At 44.6% G+C, this 27,194-nt stretch overlaps 1 protein-coding gene across 2 annotated transcripts in view; it reads left to right on the top strand.

The window, feature by feature from the left end:
• Window positions 1-26,841, top strand: part of RNASET2 (ribonuclease T2) — a 58,845-nt gene extending 32,004 nt beyond the window's left edge. For both annotated transcript variants that reach the window (XM_074990254.1, XM_074990255.1), the window contains 5 exons: window positions 519-589; window positions 11,516-11,629; window positions 18,637-18,682; window positions 18,884-18,958; window positions 24,247-26,841. In XM_074990254.1, coding sequence (XP_074846355.1) covers window positions 519-589; window positions 11,516-11,629; window positions 18,637-18,682; window positions 18,884-18,958; window positions 24,247-24,423 — 483 coding nt within the window. In that variant the 3' untranslated portion in view covers window positions 24,424-26,841. The remainder of the gene's footprint in view (window positions 1-518; window positions 590-11,515; window positions 11,630-18,636; window positions 18,683-18,883; window positions 18,959-24,246) is intronic.
• Window positions 26,842-27,194: the final 353 nt, after the last annotated feature.

Genomic DNA, 27,194 nt, shown 5'->3' on the forward strand with positions numbered 1-27,194 from the left:
GACCACTTATCATGAGTGTGGCCATTTCCTGTGGTCCCATACATTTGTCTACAGTCTCTAGTCCTGGCTCTGTGTTCTGTGCTGTTGTTTAGCTGTAATTTACCCTCAAATGTCTTCTAAGAGCCCAGTAAGCAGTGGAAGTGTTGGTAATGTGGATAGACAATATTGACCTCTTGTGGTTCAGCAAATTCTCTGGGTTAACGCCAGGTCTCAAGGATGCTGGACTACAGAGGTTCAGCCTATAGTAGGACTTCTGGTGAGTTTCATCTTTTTAAAGTAGTCTCCTCTACCTGCCATGGAACATGTAAGGGACATGAAAACAGTTGTGACTGTAGCCTGTCCTTTCCCAGAGTCGAGGTGCACACAAAGTCTCTCACCTAGATTACGTCTTTTCATTTATTTCAGCCAGGAATTTCCCAGGAGAAGGGCAATGTTTGGAAAAGATATCAATTTATATATGTTGAGTATGAAGTTGCATATCAGCTTCAGAGGTTTAGATACATATTTTTAATTTCTAGGATCTCTTGCCAGACATGAGACAGTACTGGCCTGATGTACTCCATTCATCTCCTAATCGTACCCAGTTCTGGTGAGTTCAAGCTAGAATGGAAAATCACATTAGATGTATCTTATAAAGAGTTTTTCTGAATGATTATCTGAAGAAGCCTTTGGTATGTGGCTTTAGACGCTTGCCGGAGTTACCCGGAAAACCTTGGAAACATAATTTTAGAAATGATTCTGAACTCTTCCTTCTGTGTTTCTTATTCTTTGTAAATAATAATATTTACATTAAAGCAGGATTTCTGTCTTTTGAGAGATTACCTGTGTAGACCATTATGCCATTGTTGTGTCCCAATGACTACAGTGAGATTCGAGTGTCATGTACAGAACTCTTGTAGGTACAGCGTGCATTCCTATAGAATGGCACACATTTAGAGAGGGATGTAGAGGAACAAATGTTTTTCATACAAGACATATATGAAGGTGCAGAGAACTACTAATTAAGAAACCATGAATTCTTGTCAAACAAACTTGATAGTATTCTTTGCAGTTACAGGTTTGGTTGACAAAGGCAACTGTGGTCACATGCTTCTGTAAGGAATTTTGAGTTAGCTCCTTGCAGTATTTTGACATTTTTTAAAGCACTATTAAAAATCGTTGCAGTCCATATTGTATGGATTTTAAAACTGGTTATCTGATAGATTTCAAAAATGAAAGAAACCTAAACATGAGTTGTCATCTAATGGTGGTGTCCAATAGAGATCTGTTCTTTCCCCAGCACTAATGATTATTTTTATCAGAAACCAGGAAAGAAATATAAAATTATTGCTGCTAACATTTACAGATGGCCCACAAAATAGTAAAGCAAGAAATATGATAAAGACAGGTTAGTTCTGCAAGGGATTCACGTTGTAAACTGTCGTCATTTAACTACATGCAATTTAATATAGCTAAACACAAGGGCCGTGTCTATGCTAGCCCCAAACTTCGAAATGGCCACGCAAATGGCCCTTTAGAAGTTTACTAACGAAGCGCTGAAATACATATTCAGCGCCTCATTAGCATGCGGGCGGCCGCGGCACTTCGAAATTGACGTGGCTCGCTGCTGTGCGGCTCGTCCCGACAGGGCTGCTTTTCGAAAGGATCCCGCCTACTTCGAAGTCCCCTTCTTCCTATGAGCGGATGGGAATAAGGAGACTTCAAAGTAGGCGGGGTCCTTTCAAAAAGGAGCCCCGTCTGGACGAGCCATGTGGTGGCGAGCCGCGTCAATTTCAAAGTGCCGCGGCTGCCTGCATGCTAAGGAGGTGCTGAATAGGTATTTCAGTGCTTCATTAGTAAACTTCGAAATGGCCATTTGCATGGCCATGTCGAAGTTTGGGGCTAGTGTAGACATAGCCAAGGATATACCTTGGGGAATCAAGAATGCAGGCTGCACTTAGAGAATAGAAGACTATTTTGGAAAGGAGGACGTAAGTGTGGAGTTCAGTGTTAGTAACAGGATAAACATGATTCTTAAAGTGTATGGTATACTGAATGATCTTTTGTATTTGCAGTAAGGTAGGCTTGTTACCATGGTTTCCATGTCACCTCTGTATTGAGTCAAAGAGGGGAAGAAAACTGTTTTACTTCTTTGTCCCATTGCAGATGTACTAATTGTATGTCTCTGCTTGATGTGTATGTAGCTCATCAATCTATCTCACACTAGAATCCCTTGTATAGATGTGAAAAGGAGACAGCATGCCTGTGAATGAAGAGCCTTCCCTGCCCAAAACCCTAATTCCCCAAAGTTGATGGAGTAAATCACTCTTTTGTTAGAGTCTCCTAGTTGTTCCATGAATATTCTTCACTGACTTAGTTTTCTAAGATGTTTTGCATTGGGGTCAGGTGGTTTACCTCCACCTATAGAACTGAAAAAAATTCTTTGCAGGTGAAGGGGTGCCCAAAGCAAGCAGGAGAATGGCTGTCCTTTAGGTCATGCCCTCTCCCTATATAAAGTGCTCAATTTCTGAATGTCCCAAGGTAAGAGAAACATGTCACACAGAACTGGCACATTCTGTTCCCAGATCAAATGCTCTTTTTTCTGCCCTGCTCATCAAAACTGATGGGAGCTTTTGACCTGTACAGTACATGTAAGAGCTTCTCTTTGGTGTTTTTTCCGCAAAAGGGGAAAATCAAGATATGATATCGTGCTAGTGGACACCAGATCTCAATAAACAAAGTGAGATAGTTTAATTCAAGGGTTTTTGTTTTGTTTTGTTTTATTTTCATGAAAATGACTGATCAAAATGGGAAAATCCTTTCAAATTTTGAATCAACTCTTCCAAATTGTACTATCATGGCTATTGATTCCATTAAGCATTTCTAAATAAAAAATTAGCCAACAGCAGCCTTGCCAAAAGTTTAAATAACCTGGCAGCAGTATAAAAGCAATATGGCAGTTGGTTTAATTATGTTCAATACTTTTTCAATGTAAACAGTATTACTTGACTGTGAGAAGTCCTTCCCTTTAATACATAGAACTTTTAATAAGGGGTAGTATTGCCTTAAATATGACTCTAATTGTAGATATAGTGAATGCCAAGCTTTTAGCAAACCTACTGAAATGATTCAGCATTTTTGTTTCACTTATAATAGCTCTAATGAAATAAATAAGCATTCCTTGTAAGTATTCCTTTCCAGCTTATAAAACTATGGCAGTTCGAAATGAAGAACCAAAAAGTGAAACTGACCAAATATATTTTCATTGTTGAAAGCTAAATGAAAGCATTGTATTGAAGAGCATAAAAAGTGACAAGTAAATGAATTTGACAATCCTCCCACTTAAGAATCTGAGATATTAGAAGCATAGGAAATATTAATATATGTATTCTACAATTTATAATTTTATTTGAAATTGGCCCATTAAACAAGGTGTGTGTGTGGGGGGGGGGGGGCGGAATTCTTGGAAAGATTGTTCAGCCCAAGTAGGCTGTAGGCCCATCCTGAATATGCATAGTGCAAAAGAAAGAATAATCAAACTGGGTGGTAATCTGCATCCAATTCCTTTTTGAGGTATAGACAGCTGTGGGCTGTAGCTCCTCATCATTTCCTCCCAACCCCCAGTATGAACGTATCTGTAAGCATTGCACTTGTTTAGTTCTCAGACCTACCTCATACGACTTTAGTCTTGTCCACCTCACACACTTTAGCATCAGTGTTCCTGCAAAGCTGAGCAGAGCTCTGCAGTGCTGTTCAGGAGAAAGTGACAACCCAGCTTCCCTCTGCACTGGAAATGCAGCAAAAATTGGTGTGCCTAGTGCAGAGGCAGAATTACACATGTCAGCACAAGGTGCAAAGTGATAAAGTAGGGCAGGTTACACAGAGAAACCCCGCTTTGTGCAGGTGAGTGCAGTTGCATGCCCATTAGCAGAAGGAAATTAAAAGAGTGGATTGCCTAGCTGAACATTCCCTTTGAATGCATTTGAGTTCATGTCTCCTCAGATATACCTGTTCTAAACTAGTGTCTCACCTCTTTCACCCTCCCACCATCCTCCTGAGGGTGAGGGACATAGGTGTACTCATTTCTCCCCAGTGCAGAGAATTGTCCTCCATCTGTATTCAGCACAACCATGAGCAGGTACTCAAGTGTAGTGACCTTGCTTTCCTTGCTGTTTGCCGTACAAGTGCTTTGAAAAATCAAGGCCTTTCTAAGCAAGGCCGTTGGACAAGAAAGGAGTTGGTTTCGCACTTTTCACTAGGAATCTCACTATCTGCAGTTTCCATAGTTTCTTTAGTTCTGTTTTGTGTTAAGTGGGAAAGTTGAAGGTAAAATGCCACATTCCTGTACCCAACAGTTAGAAATACTTCAGTATTTCTACATCTTTCCCCTTTTTTCACATAGCTATGCTGTGCGGAACAGGTACAGGTTGCACCTCCTAAAACTGGCACTCTGGTCCAGCAAAACCCCTAGTCCAGGAGAACCAGCAATGTTCCTGGACAAGAGAGCCCAGGCAGGATGCACATGTCCTCTGGCAGCCCTGGGGGGCTGGACCTGACAGGGCTGGGGCTAGTGTCCCCCAGCAACCCCGCAGGGCCAGGGCTGGAGCTGACAGGTGTCACCCAACAGCCCTGTGGGGCTGGAGCTGGTTTCCCCTGGCAGCCCCACAGGGTGCAATGTGGGTGGGAGCCCCCACAGCAGCACGGGCCAGGGCTGGATTCCTTCTGGCCAGCCCAGCAGCTGATGGGAGAGCAGACCAGTGTATGTGTGGCGGGCGGAAGGTGGTGTCAGCTTAAGGACCTGTGCAGGAAACCTCCCCAGTCCATCAAATTTTCTTGTTTAGCAACAGTAAGGTCCTGACCATGCCAGACCAGGGAGGAGCAACCTGTAGTGTCTCTTTTGGAAGTGTTATGTTAAAACTCAGGATGAGTGCCCCCTCCTGGACACTTGCCAGGCTGTAGTGGACCCAGGTCCCAAGAGTTCATCCTGGGCAGAGTTCTGGGACTTTTGGCACTGGAAGCACTACAGTGAGGTTGCCTAGGTCCTGAAACTAGAAGAGGTAGTCCCAAGCAGCCGCTGCATGCTCATAAAATTCCACCAAAGCTGAAATCTCTCTGATTTGGAATTTGGTGTATATATTTCTTATAGACACACTGATCTGTCACATTTTATTAATTCTAAAGAAAAAACACTATCATTTTCACTGTAACCCCCTGATTTCAAGTACTTACACAATCTTTCAGTTACCTCTCCCCACAAAACTCCCGAAAATCTTGAACTCAGTCTCAGTATTCACTTCCAACTCAAAAGTAAATGAGTAGTTTTTTCTAGTTCCAAATTCTTTTAACTTTTATTGCAAATGGATAACTCAGAGGCATCCTGCAAAAGAAACAAATTGGATGTGTGCTGATTTTAATTCTTGGTGATGTGTCAAGTTGAGGGTCATGAGTCAAGAGAATGAAAGGCATCTCAGGAATTTTTAATCATTCGTTCATTACAAACTTTTTCTGGTTTTGGGCTAATGTATTTAACTCTAGTCTCTAGTAATGAATATTTTGGGGAAAGTATGTCCATGTTAAAGTTCCTTATTTGCATTTTTCACAGTAAATATTCCATGAGCTATAATTGACTGTCCTGCTTTGCATGGCTATGTCTACGCTACTCTGGAAGATCGATCCATGCAAGCTCAATCTTCGAGGGTTTAATTTTGCACATCCAGTATGGATGCACTAAATGGATCTCTCAGGGATAGCAGTTGACTCCCGTACTCCTCGTGAGACACAAGGAGTAAGGGAGGTCAGTGGGGGAAACCCTCCGGTTGCCCTTTCCCAGTACGGACAGCCAGGTCAGCCGAGCGCAGATACATAGATTTTAGCTATGCAGTTGCCGTAGCTAGAATTGCATATGTGTTCAACTGACTTTAGCTAGTGTAGATGTATCCTATGTATTAGTCCACTTACAAAACAGAGTATGGCGTTTTTGCATTGCATTCTGTGATACAATTTTGGCAATATAGCAAACACCAGGTTTCAAAACATCTTCATGGCTTTTAAAATTTTAAAATCTGGTGCATGGCCTGCTCAGTGTACATGACCTTTACTATAGTTTTATCCCAAAAGAAATTTAGAAATATTAACACTTTTGGGGAAAATTCTCATAGTTTAACTTTCTGGATATGACTCAGGTCTCATAATAAAACATTTTTTACCACACTAGCATGACTGAATTTTGTCAAGGTATGACTAATGTGGGTATGTTCTGCTTACCTAAGTTAGCCCGCAGAGCATTTGTTTTACATGTCTGTAAGCTATTTATATGACCTGCCTTCACTGTAGTGCCTGGGCACATCATAAGAACTGTGTCTACATGTGCACAAAACATTGAAATAAGAGGCCCTTTTTCAAAAGAGCAGGCAGAGCTTCCACACTTTTAGAGCCATCTTTCAAAAGGAAATCAAAAGAATGGGGCGCAGACTTAGAAATCCGAACTGTGATCCTGTATCAGGAAGATCAGTCCCTTTCGAAAAACTAAATCGAAAGAGTACATGTGTACACACTCCAGAGTTCGCTTTTTCAAAATACAGGTCTGCCATGGTGCCGGTGAGATGGAGTGTGGGGTTGCTCCAGCCAGCAGCAGTGGGGCTCTATGGTCCCTGCATTCGGCTGCCTTAAAGCTGCACACACGCAGGAAATGATAACGTAATGATAGAGGTATATAAAATCATGAATGGTGTGGAGAAAGTGAATATAGAAAAATTATTTACCTTTTCCCATAATACAAGAACTAGGGGACACCAAATGAAATTGATGGGTAGTAGGTTCAAAACTAATAAAAGGAAATTTTTCTTCACACAGCACACAGTCAACCTGTGGAACTCCTTGCCCGAGGAGGCTGTGAAGGCCAGGACTCTATTAGGGTTTAAGAAAGAGCTTGATAAATTTTTGCAGGTTAGGTCCATAAATGGCTATTAGCCAGGGGTAAAGTATGGTGCCCTAGCCTTCAGAACAAGGGCAGGAGATGGATGGCAGGAGATAAATCACTTGATCATTGTCTTCTGTTCTCCTTCTCTGGGGCACCTGGCATTGGCCACCGTCGGCAGATGGGATGCTGGGCTGGATGGACCTTTGGTCTGACCCAGTATGGCCATTCTTATGTTCTTATGTTCTTAAACCCGTGGCAGGAAGCTGAGAGTGTGCTAGGAGCAGCCTCTGCACATGCTCCAGCCCCACACTCCAGAACCACAGCGTAGCCAGCAGCCAGCCCCGCTGCAAGCCCCACGCCCCCGCTCCCACCCCCGAGCCCCTGCAGGGCTCCCAGGGAGAGGGAAAAAAAGGGTCCCCTCCTGGACAGAGTGGGCGCTGCAGGACCTCCTTGGTCTGTGGAAGGACGAAGAGGTCCTGCACCGGATGGGGGTCAAGCGGCGCAGTGCCGCTGCCTTCGGCCACCTGGCACAGGGCCCCCACACCAGGGGCCACCCAGAGCGTACTGCAGAGCAGGTATGCTCCAAGGTCAAGGAGCTGTGGCAGGGCTATGCCCGGGCCAGGGACCAGACCAGGCCAGCCACTCCGGGGCAGCTCCAGCAACATGTCCCTACTATCGGGAGATCCAGGGCATTCTGGGGCCCCAGAACAGCTCCCCACCTCCGTCGTTCCTGGACACCTTGGCCGAGGAGCTGCAGCCAGGGAAGGAGGAGGAGCAGCCCAGACCAGGGACCCAGGAGGGCGAGAGGACCATGGAGTGGTTGAGTGAGGAGGGGGACCTTACCATCGTCCTCCCCTTCCGCTGCTCCAGCCAGGTGACAAAGAGCTGGACATCCCCGGACGTCGCCGAGGGACCCGCCAGTACATACAGGGAGGGGTGCACACCTGCTCCACAGGGTGGGGGCGACGCAACAGCTAGTCGCCTGCACACAGGACCGGTGGTCCTGGGCCGCACACAGGACTGGTGGTCCCGGGCCGCACACAGGCCACCCCCCACATGGGATGCAGCACCCCCCGGTGGCCCACCAGTGGGGCCCGGCACCCACCCTCAGTGGACAGCGCCGCAAGCCGCACAGGGGCGGCGGCCGGTCAGTGCCAGACAGCACCTGGGGCCTGCACACCGCAGGCCGGGAAGGGCCAGCTGCGTAAGAGACCCCTGGATGCACCCCCAGGCTGGGAGGCCCAACTGATGGGGGGTGGGTCGGTGCTCTTTGGGGGGGTCAGTGTCCTTTGTGGGGACGGGGGCTCCATGGGGTGGGCTCGGGTGTGTGGGCCACAGCCTGGTCCCCTCCGTCTGGGGCACATTACTGACATGCTTCCTCCTCTCCACACAGCCACGCCATCTGTGGGCCAGGAGAGCCCTGCGCCGTCCCTCATCCCCTAGAGCTCCCCCCCCCCGTTCCCGGCAGTCCTCGAAGGCACCCGGACGCCACGCCAGGCAGCGTGCCGTCAGGGCTGTGGCTGGAGGGCCCCCCACCAGGCCGAGGAGGACCCAGCCAGCCAGCGCCAGGCTGAAGTGGCCAAGCAGCACCTGCGGCTCACCCAGGCTGAGATGGAGTGGCAGAGGGCAGCCTGGGAGAGGCTGCTGACCACCCTGGAGGGCATTGGCCACATCGTCTGGGACCACGCGGACAATGTTGCCTACTTCCTGACCCCCCCACCCCTGCCAAGCCCATCCCCACCAGGCCCACTCGCCAGCATTACCTGCTGGTGCTACCCGCATCCTCTCCTTCCCAATGGGGACCCTGCACCCGGGGAAGCAGGGGCTCCAGGGGTCAATGGGGTTCGCAGCCCACCACCCCTGCCCCGGAATGAGCACCCTGTCCCCCTCCAAGGTAGGTTCCCCGTGCCCCTCTCCAAGTTAGGTTTCCCCCCATATATAGTTCACAAGAATAGTGTAGATAAATGCGTATTTTATTGTTCACCACTCCGTGCTGTGCTCCTCAGGGAGATGGTGGGTGGTGGATGTTCAGGTGCAGTTTGGGTGGGGGTGCAGATGTGCGTGGGATGTGGGTGTGCATGCAGGTCAGAGGTGGCCGTCAGCAAAGGCTTGCCTAAGGGCCTCTCGAATGCGGTGGCCGTCTCGGTGGGCCTGGTGGACGCGGGCGGCGCCTGGCTGCTCATAGCCAGCACCGGCCAGAGGGCCTTCCCGGGGACATAGGCATCCATCTTTGCTTCCACAACATTGTGGAGGATGCGACAGGTGCCCACCACCTGGTGCACGCTGAGGACCCCGACCTCCAGCTGCATGTGGAGGCACCTCCACTGCCCCTTTAGGTACCTGAAGGTGCGCTCCATGATGTTGCAGGCGTGGTTGATGCTTTGATTGAATGCCTCCTGGGTGGGGTCGAGGTGTGCTGTGTACGACCTCATGTGCCACGGCAGCAGGGGGTATGCCGCATGTGCCACCGTGCAGAGTGGCATGGTGACATCCTCTGCCACTGGGATCTACCCCTGGGGGACGAAGGTCCTGGCCCCCATCTGCCAGCACAGGCCAGAGTTCCGCAAGACCTGGGCATCATGGGTGCAGCTGGCCCAACCCACATAGAACCGTCCCCTCATGTCCACCAGGGCCTGGAGCACCACCGAATGGTAGCCCTTCCTGTTGATGTACTGGCTGGCACTATGTGGCAGGGTGTGGATGGAGATGTGCATGCCATCCAAAGCGCCCGTGCAGTTCGGAAAGCCCAGGTCCTGGAAGCCAGCGATGGCTTTGCCCACCCCAAACTGCTGTCCTACGGAGCAGTAGGAGTCTGGGGTGTCCAGTTTCCAGAGGGCGATCACCACACGTTTCTCCAGGGTGAGGGCTGGCCTCATGCAGGTGTCATGGTGCTGGGAGTGCAAGAGTGAGCCAGTGGCAGATCTCATTGAAAGTCTGCCTCGACATGCGGAAGTTCCGCAGCCACCTTTCCTCAACCCACACCCCCAGCACCACGCGCTCCCATCAGTCGCTGCTGCTGGGGTTGGTCCAGAGGCGTTGGGGCAGCCGGGGGGGGGGACCCGGCAGTGCCCTGGGTGGGGGAGCCCCACAGCCCCAGGGGGACCACCCAGCCACCCGATGAGATCGGGTGCAGCTGCAATGATGGTGCACAGCACTGCCAGCAGGACTTCCATGATGAGTATGTCCTCCTGCAGGAGCTGTCGCTGGGCCTCCATCCTAGGCACGGGTGGGCTCTGCCAGGCTGGGAAAGGGTGGGCAGCACTCGGCTCATGCGGAGGGGAGGGTGGAGGGAGGGACCCTTTAAAGGGGGCAGCTGGCTGTGGCCCTGGAAGGGCTTGTCGGCCATGGGACCCCGTCCGCAGCGTTTCCTGCCTCCTTTCTTTTGAAAGAGGGCTTGGAGCCGTGTGGATGCTCTTTTTTGAAAGACCTGCAGTGGCACTTTGAAAAAGTGGATCAAATGACGATCCCATAATGGCAGCGGGTGCTCCCTTTCGACGGCTGCTATTTCAACCACCAAACTTCGATTTTCGCCCTTTCAAAAGGGCACTCACGTGTAGACCCAGCTAATATGTTTAATCTTACAACAGTCCTTTGAGATAAGTAATATTTCCCTATCCCCAATTTACAGTTGGGAAACTCAGTCACAGAGTGACCAATCTGTTTCCCAAGGTCACACAGGATGTCTGTGGCAAAGCCAGGAATTGAACACAGATATCCCAGTCCCTGACTAGTACCTTAATCAGCTGATCATCTTCTCTTTTATATAGTTTATAGTATGATCTGAAACTCTCTCATAGTCTCCTGTAGTATTTTATTGAAAAAAATGTTCCTGAATCGCCAGCCAGATGGAAGCTTAGTACAGAAATAAAACAAAATCTCACAAAGGCAGGGGTTTTGTGTTATATGTTTTACCTGTATGTGGCACTAAATTATTTACCAGACCTGCCACCGGTTGGCTTAGTGACTCTTGTTAGTGTGCAGACCTGACAAAACTTTGAAGCACAATGTGTAAAATGTAGCTGTTCCGGCCCCTGACTGTTTGTAACATTTTTGGTCTCAGTCAGCGGGCAATTTTGTTTGTCTTCTTTTGTTCTAACAATTGCCTCACCCTGATGTTTCCTTAGCAATTTGCTCTAATAGAGCTGTGAAAAATCTGCCCTCCCACTGCAATGTTCTTCCTTTGTGTTCAATGCACTACAACATACTAAAGAGCGTCTGCCTAATCACATCTAATCAAGTCTCAGCCTGAGATGCTGGCACAGGGAATGGGAGGCTTCTTACTCTTTCCTCGCCTTGACCCCTATGGCAAAGTGAACAAGATGTATTTGTAGAAGTCAGTATTTCTGGTGAGTTGCACTGAGGTGCAGAGTGATTTAGGGGAGAAGATGTGGGACTGGGATTTTTCCCCACACTAGCTGTTAGTATAAGCAGTTTTTTGTAAGAGATGGAATGATTTCTTTCTGGTTTCAGCTATAAACTTCACCTATCAGAATCTTGTTCTCACAGTAATATTTGGTTAAGAACTCTTGACCTTAAAGGGACAGTTTCCTGGGTCTCTGAGTATACCTGGACAAATTTTATGTCTCTTAAAAACTGAATTTAGCTTTGTTCCTATAGGAAACATGAGTGGGAGAAGCATGGGACCTGTGCAGCCGCACTGGAGCCTCTTAATTCTCAAAAGAAATATTTTGGTAAAACACTGGATCTCTACCAAAAACTTGACCTCAACAGGTATGGAAATCGACACCTTCTGTTGGTTTATTATGTTAGTGGTGTAAAAGGCTTTAATGTACACTACACAACAAAGAAAAAACTCTAGAAATTTCCTTTTGCATTGAAAAAAATGACTGCTGATGCCAGTGGCTTTCATACTATGGAGCCAGGACAATGTTTATTTTGTTGCCAATTTATGTTGTAATCACGCAGTGCTAGGCACTAATCCAATTTCCACTGCAGTCAGTAAGTTTCTTTATTGTCTCTTATGAGTCCAATTCTGCCATCCTTTTCAGGTAAAACTCCCATTACCTGTGGTGAGAATGGCAGGATTGATCCTTGAGGTAGATTGATTTTTAGATACCGTAAGCTGCTGTTTGTTTACTGAAGTCCTGATCCTGCACACACTTACGCTACGTCTACACGTGCCCCAAACTTCAAAATGGCCACACAAATGGCCATTTCGAAGTTTACTAATGAAGCACTGAAATGCATATTCAGCGCTTCATTAGCACGCGTGTGGCAGCGGCACTTCAAAATTGACGCGGCTCGCCGCTGCGCGGCTTGTCCAGACAGGGCTCCTTTTCGAAAGGACCCCGCCTACTTCGAAGTCCCCTTATTCCCATCATGGAGGGGCAAAAGGGGGCAAAAGGAAGAACATCATGGGAGCCATGATGGGAATAAGGGGGACTTCAAAGTAGGCGGGGTCCTTTCGAAAAGGAGCCCTGTCTGGACGAGCTGCGCGGCAGCGAGCTGCGTCAATTTCGAAGTGCCGCTGCCGCGCGTGTGCTAATGAAATGCTGAATATGCATTTCAGCGCTTCATTAGTAAACTTCGAAATGGCCATTTGTGTGGCCATTTCGAAGTTTGGGGCACGTGTAGACACGGCCTTACACATGTGCTCAACTTTACTTCTGTGAGTAGCCCTATTAACATTTATGGGATTACTCATAGCAATAGAGTTCAGTCTGTGCAAAGGCATTTGCAGGATCAGGGCCTGAGTTAATTTCATGGTGCTAGAACAGTTGAATTGGAAGTCATGTGTTGACTATTATACCTTTCCAAAGTGTTGTAATGTAACCAGAAACATGCTGGGTGATTTTTAAAAACCTTCATGCAACACCGTGATTAAGAAACTAAATTTTACAATAGTAGGGAAATAAAACATGTCCAATGTTTCCCTATCCACTAAGAAAAACTTGTGTTGCTCTGCTGAAAGAAATAATATTAGACTGGAGTTTACAGATCACAGGAGAGGACCCAATAGAAAAAATGGACAGCCTTCTAATGCCAAAGCTCCCGACATGCACTCATAAGCAGTTAATTGTGTGCTGTGTCTGCCTATTCTTATTCCAGCTTACTGCTCCAACACACTGGTGGTTAAAAGTAAAAAAATTAGATGGGACATAGCAACTTGAACTAACTACTTTAGGTATACATTATTTAGGATTCCCCAGTGCCCCATCAGACTGTATAGTGCCTATCAGTCTGTTTAGCTTCTCAGTTCCCTCCTGGAATGTGCAAACGTATAGCATATATATGTCCCATATAAAACCTGTAGGGATGTGACAACCTCGGAGCTGATTTTAAATGTTTAATATTCATTGCTGATATTTTAAAAAGGGGAACAGTATAACTTGTGGAATTATGTTTGACATCAGTCCTGAACAAGGGACTCAGTAAAGAATTAAAGTAGGGCAATATAATCAACATAGGCTTATGGAAAATAGATCCTCTCAAACTACCTTAATATGTTATTTTGATGAAATTACAAGATTGTTTGATAAAAGGTAATCCTTGCTTTAATATACTTAGTCTTCCACAAGGTGTTTGGTACTGAATAATATTTTGATTAAAAACAAGAATGATATACAATTAACATGGCTCATATTTACTAGCTTAAGACTTGGCAAACAGATCAATCTCAAGATGTTACTATGAACCAAGAATCATTATTGAATGGCTGTTTCTATTAGCAGTCCTGCAGGGATTGGTTCTTGTCCCTGTGATATTTAATATATTCCTCAATGACTTGGAAGAAAACAAGTAATGAATGCTGAAGTTAGCAGATGATACAAAATTTGGGGGAGTGGTAAAAAATGACAAGGACAGGTCATTGGTACGATGTATATCACTTGGTAAGTGGAGTACAGCGCTTGTTAAGATAGCCAAATGTATACATGTAGGAACAAAGAATGTAGGCTATACTTACACTGAGGGGTTCTGTCCTGGAAAGTTGTGACTATGGAAAAGATACCATGGTCATGGTAGATACTCAGTTGAGCATGAGGTATAAGTGCAAGTGTGGCCAGAAGGACTAATGTGATCCTTAGATGGGTAACTGTGTTCACCTTTATTTGCAAAAAAACCAAGGAGTCCTGTGGCACCTTAAAAAATTACAGATTTATTTGGGCATAAGCTTTGTGGGTAAAAACCATTTCACCAGATGCATGGAATGGAAATTAAAGGAGAGGGAGAGAGAGAAAGAGAGAGAGAGTATAATATATGCACCAGTATATCAAAAGAAGAGTTACTTATCAAGTGTAGTTTCGGAAGGGTAGTCGAGTTAGTCTGTATCTTCAAAACCAATAAGAAGTCCTGTGGTACATTACAGACTAACAGATATTTTGAGGCATAAACTTTCATGGGCAAAGACACACTTCGTCAGTGCATGAGTCGGCGGGGCGGGGTCCAGAGGAGGGTTTAAAGAGGGAGTCTCAGTCAAATTTGCAAAAGAGTAAATGGACACAAATTAGACATCAGGAATGGTAACATACAAAAACCTGTAGGAGAACTCTTCAATCTCCCTGGACACTAAGTGGCAGATTTAAAAGTAGCCAGCCTACAAAAAAAAATAAAAAAAAAAAAGAAGACCTAAATAAGCAAACTCCAAAGAGAAACTGCAATTCATTTGCTAATTTGACACCATCAACCAAGGACTGAACAGAAACTGGGAGTGGTTGGCCAATTACAAAAACAATTTATCTGCTCTTGATGTTCACATCGCCACATTAGCTACTGATAATGGGCCACATCCTCCCTGATTGAACTGACCTGATTTCTCCTCTCTTCATGTTCACAACTCCACATTAACTACTGATAATGGGCCACATCCTCTGTGACTGAACAGACTTGTGTTCTGGCCTTCCCCTTAGCCCTCCCCTTGACTGAGACTCCCTCTTGAAACCCTCCTCTGGAACCCTCAATTCATGCATCGGACGAAGTGTGTCTGCCCAAGCAAGCTTATACTGCAAAATACCTGTTAGTCTACAAGGTGCCACAGGACTTCTTGTTGTTTATTGAGTTTAGGACCAGTGTTAATGAGGCCAATTCAGTATGGTGGATGTGGCTCATCCCAGCAGTTGATGGGGAGGTGTAAATACCAAGAGATGGAGAAGTGCCTTTGTAGTGAGCTAACCATTCTAAGTCCTTATTCAGTCCTAATCTGATAGTGTCATATTTGCAAATGAATTGCAGCTCTGCTGTTTCTCCTTGTAATTTGGTTCCTAATTTTTTTTAAAAAAAGATTGTTACTTTTAAATCTGTTACTGTGTGTTACTGTGTGAGATTAAAGTGTTTTGCTTGTTTTATATTTTGTCATTCTTGATGTCTGATTTGTGTTGATTTATCCTTTGGTACAGAGACTCCTGTTTGGCCAGTATACATGGCAGGGGGCATTGCTGGCACATGGAAGCATATATCAGATTAGTAGATTTACAAATGGATAAGCCCTGTAGGGGTAGCTGAAGGCAATTTGTAGTCTTCAAGACCCTCTGCTGCCTTCAGCCATCTCCAGCCTTCAATTTCCTCTTCTCATCAGCCTTCTAGCTGTGACTCGGGGAGGTCAGCTAGCAGCACACCCAGGAGACATCTGTGTCTGGCAGCCTTCCTGTCCTGCCAGTCTTCTTCTCCCAGACAGTCTTGACTGTCTGAGAGTCTGTCTGAGCAGGTTTCACTCTGCTCAGGTTCTCTGCAGTTCTTTAAAGCCCCAGGGGCTGCTCTGCTCTCTGAATTGACCAAGCTGGGGGGCAGCTGTTCCTGCATGGGAGAGCTGGATCAACGTCAGGGTCAGCCATCCTGTGATACTACTTTATTCTTACTTTTGCTTCACTGTCTGAGTGGCACAGTCCTGCTATAGAAAAAGCCAAATAAGAAAAACCTTTGTTTCCTCTCTGTTCATTGGATGGGGAAAATGTCTTCATGGCCCCATATCTGATAGTCAAGATACCTTCCATATGTAACAAAACAGCCTTTAAGAGAAGGAAAAAACTCCCTCTGTACTTAACCTAAATTGTCTTTTTTAAAAAAAAAGGTGGGGGTTTTGTTGCTAATTCAGACTGCTTCTTACCAAAGTATTTTTTTAATCCATATATACAGGGAACAACAGGAAATACTGATCTTTATCCCCTCCATCTTGTCTAGCTACCTTCTAATATCCAGTCATAGATTTTTCTAGACTTAAGTCAGGTGTAATAATAAAATCAGTACAAATATTGCTGATTAGTAAATTGCCTGAGCTCTATTGTCCTGAGTTGCTTCTACAAAGTGACTGAAGAATGATTTCAGATGGAACAGTGACCGACAGTGGAGCTCTTTGTTTCGAGTGACTGTAGCTCAGTGAACAAAGTGTGGAGACTGAAACATTTTGAAGTTAATTGCTACTGTTTTTTTTCTTATCACTTACAAATAGCATTAACATTCTTCATTGTGCTTCCAGAGAATGTTAAATTTAACATTCTTAATACATTGATGTGCAAATTTCAACAAGAAAATTAACAGCTGGAATTCATAATAGATATCTTCTTGTAATTGCTTTTTATCCCCCAGTATAATGGTACACAATTTTTTTTAAGTATTTTCTTTGAGGTGATGATTCCAGGCTGTTGAAAAATACAGAGTACTCTTACTTGTCCCCAGCCAGCAATAACCCAGCATCAGATGACTGATAGTCACTTATAGGGAAGATGCTTTCAGTCATTTTGTTTAAAACTAAAGTGTGTGGAACTTGATCTTGCCAGATACTGAGCACCATCAGCTTTCATTTGACTAAACCCCTACAGCTCCCAAACCCTTACAATGCCTCTTGAACTATTGCTGGGACATGGCCCATTGATTTCAATAGCAATTGAATAGTTGAGCTTCTCTTATGATCAGGCCTAGAGGAATGTGGAGCACCAATTTCAGATTTTGGAGAGCTGGACTTATGAAGGGCCTAGGCATCATAATGCAGAACATCCACAGCATATAACTTTTAGTTAACAAAGAAAAATGGAAAGACAGTGATCCACAAAACCTGAGTTAGGGGCCTAGGGTCCATATGCAGTGAGTGGGGGTGAGGTGCCTAAAAATATCATCCACAAAAAATAGTGTAATAGATAGGGGACTGCCTATGCTAATCATAGAGGTGTGTACTGAGCCCTCTTAGAGATCGGTACGTAAGTCCTTGTGTGGGGAGGTGCCTAAGGACACCTAGTGTTAGGCTACGTCTACATGTGCCCCAAACTTCGAAATGGCCACGCAAATGGCCATTTCGAAGTTTACTAATGAAGCGCTGAAATGCATATTCAGCGCTTCATTAGCATGCAGGCGGCCGCGGCACTTCGAAATTGACGCGCCTCGCCGCCGCGTGTCTCATCCCGACGGCGCTCCTTTTCGAAAGGACGCTGCCTACTTCGAAGTCCCCTTATTCCCATGAGCTTGTGGGAATAAGGGGACTTCGAAGTAGGAGGCGTCCTTTTGAAAAGGAGCCCCATCTGGATGAGATGTGCGGCGGCGAGGCGCGTCAATTTTGAAGTGCTGCGGCCGCCCACGTGCTAATGAAGCGCTGAATATGCATTTCAGCGCTTCATTAGTAAACTTCGAAATGGCCATTTGCGTGGCCATTTTGAAGTTTGGGGCTAGTGTAGACACGGCCTTAGATGGCTGGGAGGAGTCGAGCACCTATCTCTTTCCATACAAAATGCTCTGAGGAGGAATTGGTACTATCCACCTAACTTTTAGTCCACTGGATCGAGTATTTACTTGGAATGTGGGAGTCCCAGATTCAATTCTCCCATTTCTGCTGGGGAGAGGGACATAGGAATTTGAACAGGCATCTTCCACCTCTCAGGAGAAGACTGTAGGTACTGGCTTAAGGGGTCATGACAGATATGGCAATTTCCCAGATCCTAAGAATGGCAATACTGTGTCAAACCAAAGGTCCATCTAGCCCATAAAGTGCACATGTACAGAGGCAGGAACATAGGTGCCTACAGAACTCCTATGAAAAAATTAGGCACTGAGTGTGGGTCCCTGCAGGGTGCAATGGGAGTTTTGTGGATAACAGGGGAGGCAAAAGAGGGATTTAGGTGCCAAAAAAATGAACTTGGATGACTTAAACAGGGATCTATTAAAGTACTTTGGCTCATCCCACCTATCCTGTTTAGCTTCATTGAGTGACTTACAATTTTATCTGTGTTTTTAATTTTAAATGATCTAGAAAACGTGTTTGATTATTTTTAGCTGAAAAAGATCTTGAATCCTGAGCTGCAGTTCAGCCACTTTGTACTGTTCTATTGGTACAAAGTCACCTTAAATTGGTAGATCTCCATGTATATGGGGGGTTGCCAGTAGTACACAGTAACCATAACGACTCTTACTCCTCTCCCTCCCTCTGGTCAGCTGAAGGAAAAGAGATGTGAGGTGCTGCTGTAATCTGTGTCAGATAACTGGCACACCACAGACCATGGATTTGGGGAGCGCAGAGAATGCTGTGGGCCCTTCTCCAGGCTACAGCTGAGGCCCTGGCTCTAATGGTTAAAGTAGATTCAAGCAGAAGATGCGATGAGTAGGGAAAATGCTGGTTGCCCATGCTCAGGAAATGAGAGGTTGTTGAGCTTCTCCCATTCCCTTAGCTTAAGTCAGTCTAGTGCTGTCACCAGGATTCTCCATTTACCCAGTGGATGGCTGTAGTATATCCACATGCAGTGACTCACATGAAAGATAACATGTATTACTCCACAAAAGGTATTTTGTATTCATTTCAGTTGTCTCCTGAAAGTTGGGATAAAGCCAAGCAGTACCTATTACCAGGTAAGAAGCTGTCATAATGTCATTTTAATGTACTTCTGCTAGAAGGAGTGGGTAGCTTTAAACTAGCGGTAGATAAGCAATCGCTTGTAATTATATAGCTATTTACACTTGTTTTTCATGTAAAAGGCTTTTTATGACTGTACATATATGGAATTTTTTGAAGTGATTTTGTATGCCTTTCAACTCTCTCTAAATCTTCAGATGACAGCCATAAAAGAAGCTCTCACAAGCATTTATGGAGTAACACCAAAAGTTCAGTGCCTTCCTCCAAAAGAGGTAAAACCTTTTGTTATTTCCTTTATTGGTTTAAGTAGTAGAGAAAAGATTTCCTTGATTAACCTAAAGTTTTTAACTTCCAATGATTTTCCTCTCTCTTCTGCTCTTGTTGGGACATTCTAAGTATCACCTGAAATATATTAACCTCAGAATACACAGTACATGTCAACCATTTCAGAACAAATTTAAAAAGCCTTTGCTTAGTATGCATCTGGATCATGGCAAATTCAGAGACTTAACTTAGAGGGTGTCCCCAAAGAATTTCTGCTTGGAAAAATTTAAACAAGATTTTCTTATGATTCAGAAAGACAGACCTAAATAATTTGTCTTCTCCAGTCAATGCTGCTTAACAGTCTGGTTCCATTTTCCCCTTTCTTGCCAGCAGCTGATCTACAAGTTAGCATTCAATAGAGAATTTATTGTGCATAATTTAAATGTTACAATTCTATCTTCCTATACCACAAGAAAATATTTAGGCATCAAAACAATGCACATGACTTTGACTTTAGTAGCTATATACCTATGGGTTTTGGGTTTTTTTTGTTCCCTTTTTCCTATCAGTTTGCAATGTGACCTTTTCTGAAAAGGTCACAGAACAGGTCTAACAGTCACCAGACTCCCGTTATCACAGTTTAATATAACTGTTTTGCTGAAAAACATTTGGCTGAGTTATCCCCCACATACAGACAGCTATTTCATGAAAACCATTCCAAGTTCAAATTGCTTTTTGGAATTGAATATATTTTGTGTTGTCAAGTCAATTTTCTTCAGCAATATTCTGAATCTTTGTACTCAGTCCTTTTTTACATTTAAACATTCCAAATCATAGACTCTAAGATCAGAAAGTATCGGAGAGCTCAACAAGAAGTCCTGTGGCACCTTATAGACTAACAGATATTTTGGAACATAAGCTTACCTGGGCAAAGACCTGCTTCATCAGATGCATGAGTGGGGGTGGGGTTTCCAGAGGGTATTTAAAGAGTGGGGTCCCAGTAAAAGGAAGGGCCAGAGCTGACAAGGTCTATTCAGCAGGGTGGAAATGGCCCATTGGGCCCATTTCCACCTTGCTGAATAGACCTTGTCAGCTCTGGCCCTTCCTTTTACTGGGACCCCACTCTTTAAATACCCCTCTGGATCTTCCCCCCCCGCCCACACTCATGCATCTGATGAAAACAAAAAAGCAGTCAAGTAGCACTTTAAAGACTAACAGAATAATTTATTAGGTGAGCTTTCGTGGGACAGACCCACTTCTTCAAACCATAGCCATATCAGAACAGACTCAATATTTAAGGCACAGAGAACCAAAATAGTAATCAAGGTTCACAAATCAGAAAAAAATTATCAAGGTGAGCAAATCAGAGAGTAGAGGGGCAGAAGCTGGGGGCAGGGGGGAGACAAGAATTAGATTAAGCCCAGTATGCAAAAGAGCCCCAGTACTGACTCAGAAAATTCCCATCATAGTTCAAACCACGTGTTAATGTGTTGATTTTGAATATAAAAGAGAGTTCAGCAGCCTCCCTTTCCAGACTTCCGTGAAAATTCCTCTTCAATAAGGCGCAAACTTTTAAGTCATTAACAGAATGGCCCACTCCATTAAAATGTTGGCTGACAGGTTCATGGATCAGGAATATTCTGATGTCTGTTTTGTGCCCATTAACTCTTTGTCTAAGAGAGTTTGAAGTCTGTCCAATATACAAAGCATCTGGGCATTGTTGGCATATTATGACATATATGATGTTGATTGAGGAACATGAGAATGTGCCCGTGATTCTGTAAATAACCTGGTTAGGTCCAGTGATGGTATATCCAGAATAGATATGTGGCCAAAGCTGGCAGTGGGCTTTGTTGCAAGGAAAAGTTGCAGGGCTGGTGTTCCTGCGGTATAGACTGTGGTTGTGGGTTAGAATCCTCATAAGGTTGGGAGGTTGTCTGTAGAAGAGAACAGGCCTGTCACCTAGGGCCTTCTGAATTGTGGCATCCTGATTAAGGATAGGTTGTAGGTCTTCAATAATGTGTTGCAGTGGTTTGAGTTGGGGGCTGTAGGTGATGACCAGTGGTGTTCTGTTTTCAGCTTTTTTGGGCCTATATTATTTCTCCTGGTGGGTAGTTCAGATTTATGAATGTTGGAAAAGATCTTGTAGTTTTTGGTCTATGTCAGTAGGATCAGAGCAAATGCAATTGTACCTAAGGGCTTGGCTGTAAACAATGGATCTAGTTATGTATTCAGGATGGAAGCTTGTAGCCAGGGGTAAAGTATGGTGCCCTAGCCTTCAGTACAAGGGCAGGAGACGGATGGCAGGAGATAAATTACTTGATCATTGTCTTCTGTTCTCCTTCTCTGGGGCACCTGGCATTGGCCACTGTCGGCAGACAGGATACTGGGCTGGATGGACCTTTGGTCTGACCCAGTATGGCCATTCTTATGTTCTTATGTTCTTAAGCTAGAAGCGTTTAGGTAAGTATAGTGATCAGTGGGTTTCTGGTAGAGTGTGGTACCATCAGGCCATCCTTGATTTCTACTGTAGTGCCCAGGAAGTGTATCTCTCGTGTGGAGTAATCGAGGCACAAGTTGATGGTGGGGTGCAGATTGTTTAAGTCTCTGTGGAATTCTTCTAGAGTCTCTATACCATGGGTACAAATCATAAAGATGTCATCAATGTATCTTAAGTAGAGGAGTGGTAATAGGGGACGTTGTTCCAGGTCAGCCATAAATATATTAGCATATTGTGGGGCCATGCAGGTGCCCATAGCAGTTCCACTAATCTGGAGATATAAATTGTCCCCAAATCAGAAATAATTGTGGGTGAGAACAAAGTTACAGAGGTCAGACACCAGACTGGCTGTGGTGACATCAGAGATGGTATTCCTGATCACTTGTAATCCATCTTCGTGTGGAATATTAGTGTACAGAGCCTCTACATCCATGGTGGCAAGGATGGTGTTGTCAGGAACTTTTCCGATGTTTTGTAATTTCCTCAGGAAGTCAGTGGTATCTTGGAGATAGCTGGGAGTGTTGGTGGAATAGGGTTTGAGGAGGGAGCCCGCATAACTGGATAGTCCGGTGGTGAGGGTGCCACTACCTGAAATTATAGGGTGTCCGGGATTCCCAGGTTTCTGGATTTTGGGAAGAATAATCCAGGTTGGGGCTCAGATGGTGTGTCTGAGTGAATAAGGTCTCGAATAGCAGCAGGGAGTTCCTTAAGTAGTAGTTGTAATTTCTTTTGGAATTCTAAAGTGGGATCAGAGGAGAGAGGTCTGTAAAATGTGGTGTTGGAGAGTTGTCTGGCTGCCTCCTGTTCATAGTCTGATTTATTAATGATGACAACAGCACCCCTTTTGTCGGCTGGTGTGATTATAATGTCTGGGTTATTTTTGAGACTCTGGACAGCATAGGGTAGTCTGTTAGTCTATAAGGTGCCACAGGACTTCTTGTTGTTCTCTAGAGTCCGAAAGGACCATCATGATCATCTAGTCTGACATCCCGTCTATCGGGTGCCACAGAATCTCACCCAACCCCTCCTGTAATAGACCCACAACTTCTGTTTGAATTACCATAGTCTTCAAATCATGATTTAAAGTCTTCAAGTTAGAGAGAATCCATCATTTACACTACTCTAAAGATGCAAGTGACCCATTCCCCGTACTGCAGAGAAAGGTGAAGAAAGTCATGGGATCTCTGGAAATTCCTTCCTGATCCCAACTGTAGCAATCATGGGCAGGCAAAATATGGCCCATGGTCTGAAACTGGCCTGCCAAACCACCAAATCTGGCTTGCCACTGTCCCACATCCAACAGGAGCCTTGGGCAGGCTTCCTGCCTGCCACAGTCCCACACACTGCTCAAAGTGACTAGCTCTGAGTTCCATGTGCTTTCTGTATGCCACACACTGCTGGGAGAGGACAGGAGGTCTCTGCATACTGCTGCCACCCAGGCACAATCTTGCAACTCCCATTGGCCAGAAATAAGCCAATGAGAGCTGCGTGGGCTGTGCCTGCAGTGCAGACAGCACCCAGAGGCCCTGCCTGGGCATGTGCCACACAGAGCAGCACATAGCCACCCACAGCTGCCTGCTTTGAGTAGTGTGGTGGGGGGAAGCAGGCAGGAACCTTGCCTGAGGGTGTCTCAGGTCTTCTGGCCTGGAGCCACCAAGGATAAGTGCCTCCTAGCCAAGACCTGCATCTGGCACCCCAGTCTATTGCACAGTCCAAGTCCCTGCCCTAGGTTACAACCCACATCCTGAACCTCCTCCGGCATACCTGTTGCAACCCCCTCCCAGACCCTGTGTCCCCTCTTGTACTCCTCCTGCAGATCAGAATCTTCCCCTGCACACTTAACCCCTCCTGGACCTGGTACCCCAGTCCTCCTAACCTCAGTCACAATCCAAATCCTCTGCATCCAGTCCTGGTTACAACCAGTGTTCCCTGTAAGCCATGTACTTGGGTGGCTACCCAGGAGCGCTTCAGATGCTGCCAGGCTGATTAGCTGAGTGCGCACAGCCACCCACAACCAGCAGCATGTGTTTCTACTGGTGATGTATGTTCACATATGCTTTGGTTCACCTAACAAAAACTATTACATACATGGATAGAAAAAAATCAGAGGTAGCATTGGTCACAACCCCCTCCCAGACCCTGAGTCCCTATCCCGGGCTCCAGGTCACAATCCCCTCTTTCATCCAAACTCCCTCCCAGACCCCACACTCCCTCCTCACCCCAGTCCCTTACTGCAAGTTCCCTCTGCACCCAACTTCCATCCTAGACCTGGATCTGGGGAGCGCTCACCTTGGGCAGCTCCCTGCAAGCAGCAGCTCCTCCCTGCTATTTCTGGCAGAGGTGCAGCTAGATGGCTGTGTGCTGCCTCTACCAGCAGGTGCCTCCTCCGTGACTGCCATTGTCTGTAGTTCCCAGCCAATGGGAGCTGTGGAGCCAGTGTTCAGGATGGGGCAAGGGTATTGCACAGTACCCCTCATTGCTGTTCCTCTACGTAGGAGCAGCAGGGATACGTCATCCGTTCCAGTGAGCCATGTGGAGCCAGGTAAACAGCCTGCAGACTCCACCTGCACCCAACCAGACTATAAACAGGACATACTGTGAAGACTGGAAAATGCTGGATTATAGTGTGTTATGGTTGGTACGGGGCCAGATAACACACCTATTACTGTATATTTTCAATATGCCATAAGAACAAGCAGCCTATACCTATAGGATCAGCGTTATTTTCTCCCCCTACAACAAACAGCCTGTGTAAATGTATTTAAAAGCTGAGTATCTCATTTTTACTGTTTCTAGGGTGAAGAAGTGCAAACAATTGGTCAGATTGAATTCTGTTTCTCCAAAGAGTTGGAGCTAAGTAACTGTACACATTCAAAGGCTGAATCCTACGTAATGCAAAATGGCTGGCCTTTCGGAACTGAGGAGTTGTCAGTCTGTAATGATACCCTGACGTATTATCCAGCACAGGTTTAGTTTTACAGCTGAAGCCTCCAGAACTTGAAATACTTGGTAATAAATACCTTTTAAAAAAAGATACTTTGCAGAGCAATGGGAAAAGCTGTTTTGAGTAAGTGATACTGCACCTGCCTACCTCACATGAGTGTCAAGGGGATTAAAGTCTGAAGTGTTTCTTTTGCATTAAGGGGGCAATGAGCCAGATTCTAATGTCTGTAAATAACTGAAGCCTACAATAATTGCACTAGTTTGAAGTCAGAATCTGTGCTTTTACAAAAGGCAATAGTGTTTAAAAGAGAAATGATTTCTCAGAAGTTCAGAATTTTCCATTTACATTAAATCCTGAATTTTTATCTGGAAACACTTTTTATTTTTTAACTTGTTTGTTTTTAAGACGTGCAAACAGAACATGAATGAATGACTCAGCCCATTGTAAAATTATTCTTATTTCTCGGTGTAGAGATGAGTTTCTTGGGAGGAAAAGCTTATTCCGACATGATAAAGGCCTTGGTCATAGCTCCTGAGTAAGCCAAAATACTTACAGGCTGCAGTAAGCATTTTGCCTGGGAGTTCTGACTAGAAGCCGAATCCAATGTGTTAAGCCTCTTCTATACCCATTGCAGTCAGCAAGCATTTTATGTGACATTTATCTCACAGGACTGGGCTTGTTATCTTATGTAGTGAATGAAAAAAAAACATGCTAACTCCCAAATGTGGCTACTGTGGGTTTTTTTTTTGTGGTTTATTTTATTTTATTTTATTTTATTTTTGGTGTCCCAGTTTTAGTTGTCCTTTTCACAATGTCAAGAGTTGCCTCCCCTGAGGATGCTGAACTTCTGTAATTCTCTGACCAGGGAGTGCTAAAATAATCTGCAAATTATACTCAAGATGTCTGACTGGGCAGCCAAAAATTTAGATACCTATAATCTGTAGCTAGATTTGAAACTGCTAGCTGAAATGATTCCATATTTTTCAGAGACATCTGATCATGCTAAGCCTACATGTATGAAACCCTGAGTGAGACAGACCATAAAAATGATTAAAAATAGGACTCTGTTTGCTTTTTTCTAGCTTGAGTTATTATGGTTGATAAGTCCCAGCTTCAGGATGACTAGAACTATTTTTTATAATAAAAGATGAGATTGTCTTGTAATCACAAGACTTCAGGAGCTAAGACTGCTAGAAAAAAAGCACCAAATATTGCAAAACTCAAAATGAAGTAAGAGTAGTATACATATTTATCAAATTTTAGGTATATAGCATCTAATAAAGTTAAAGGTTTCTTTTCTTTTTCTTTTTTTTTTTAATTTGAGGCCAAGTGTCCATTGTATCTAATGCTGAAGAGTATTTTAAAGATTTTTTTAAAATTGCTTTTGAAGGAAGGTATGATCTGGAAAGTTATATGAGCAGAATTGTACCTCTTCAGATATAGTTCAGCAGGATGCAGCAATGTGTATTCAGACTGGGAAAAATTACAGTAGAAACACGATGTACTATAATGGTAAGCAAAATTAATATTCCTCCTAGAATCAGTCTGAGTAAGTTTAAGTGGCTTCTTCGCTTTTGTTCTGTCTCATTCTTTTGTGCCATACACCCTCCAGTAACATTCAAAATGCTGCAGTAATTGGGACAATTACTTAAGAATGCTAGACAGCTTATTTTAATAAAGGAAATATTAATAAAACATGTTCTGTTCAGTGCCTTCTCCTGCCAGAGAGAGCTTCCTGGATTCTGTATTTTCTTTTCATTATAAAATAGGGAATTTACTAATTTAAGTGTTAGTGTATAGACTTGGGACTTCAAAATTCCTCCTATGCTGCAGGAAGGGGACATGGTCCCTCCTCTTCTAATTTTATGTTCTTGTTTTTTTTTTAAAAAAAAATGTGATGTTCAGTAGAACTCATGTGGTAGGTCAGAAGCATAAGGATTCGTTATGCTGGATCAGACCAAAGGTACATATAGCCCACTATGCTGTCTTCCAGTGGTGGCCAATACCAAATACTTAAGAGGGAGTGAATGGAACAGGTAATCACCAAGAATTCCATATATCTGTCTCATATGAGGATTGTAAAGAGTAAATCATGTTTTGTTAAACACTTCAATATTGTAAAAGAGATTGACTTCAAATGATGCTGGTGTTGTATGGTCTAGAACATTTCAGTGATTCCTGTGTGGGAGGGCTGACTACACAGTTCAGCCTTACTAATAAATATTAAGAGACAAATTCTTCTCATTGTGTAGGTTGGGGCACCAGCTGAGTTCTGTGGGGATTCTGCTTGTATATGAAAGAACGCAGGTGGGCTCAAAGCTTACTTTGGGATGAATCCAGAGAAAGTCTGAAACTTTCCAGGATGGTACTTAGTCTTCTGCTAGAGCTGTGAGCATCTATAGTTCTTTTATCAGCGCTGATTTAATAAAGAACACGGTATGAAATGATCGGTAATAAGAACAAATCTTTGTTTTGGGATGTTTTAAAATTTCAGTACATATATTTGTCCAGTAACATGTTGATGATGGTGAGTGGTATTGCGGGAGCCTTTAATGCAAAGATTGTTACTAGAATTGTTCTGGTATTGTTGAATAACTTCTCAAGATTTACAGGGACATTGCCGGCTAGTCAGTGGGGTCCAAATTTAGATTTACATCAGGCTTTTGAAAATGTCTTTTGCTGATTAATGATTTCCTGTAAAAGTTGTGAATGCAAACTTCAGCATTGTGCAAAATGCATGAAACTCAAAGCAAAACAAATCTTCATCCTAGAAGCTTGCACGGCATGCAGAGGGCTCATT

Source organism: Carettochelys insculpta, chromosome 3 (assembly GCF_033958435.1).
Source record: "Carettochelys insculpta isolate YL-2023 chromosome 3, ASM3395843v1, whole genome shotgun sequence".
NCBI classification, from domain to species: Eukaryota; Metazoa; Chordata; order Testudines; family Carettochelyidae; genus Carettochelys; species Carettochelys insculpta.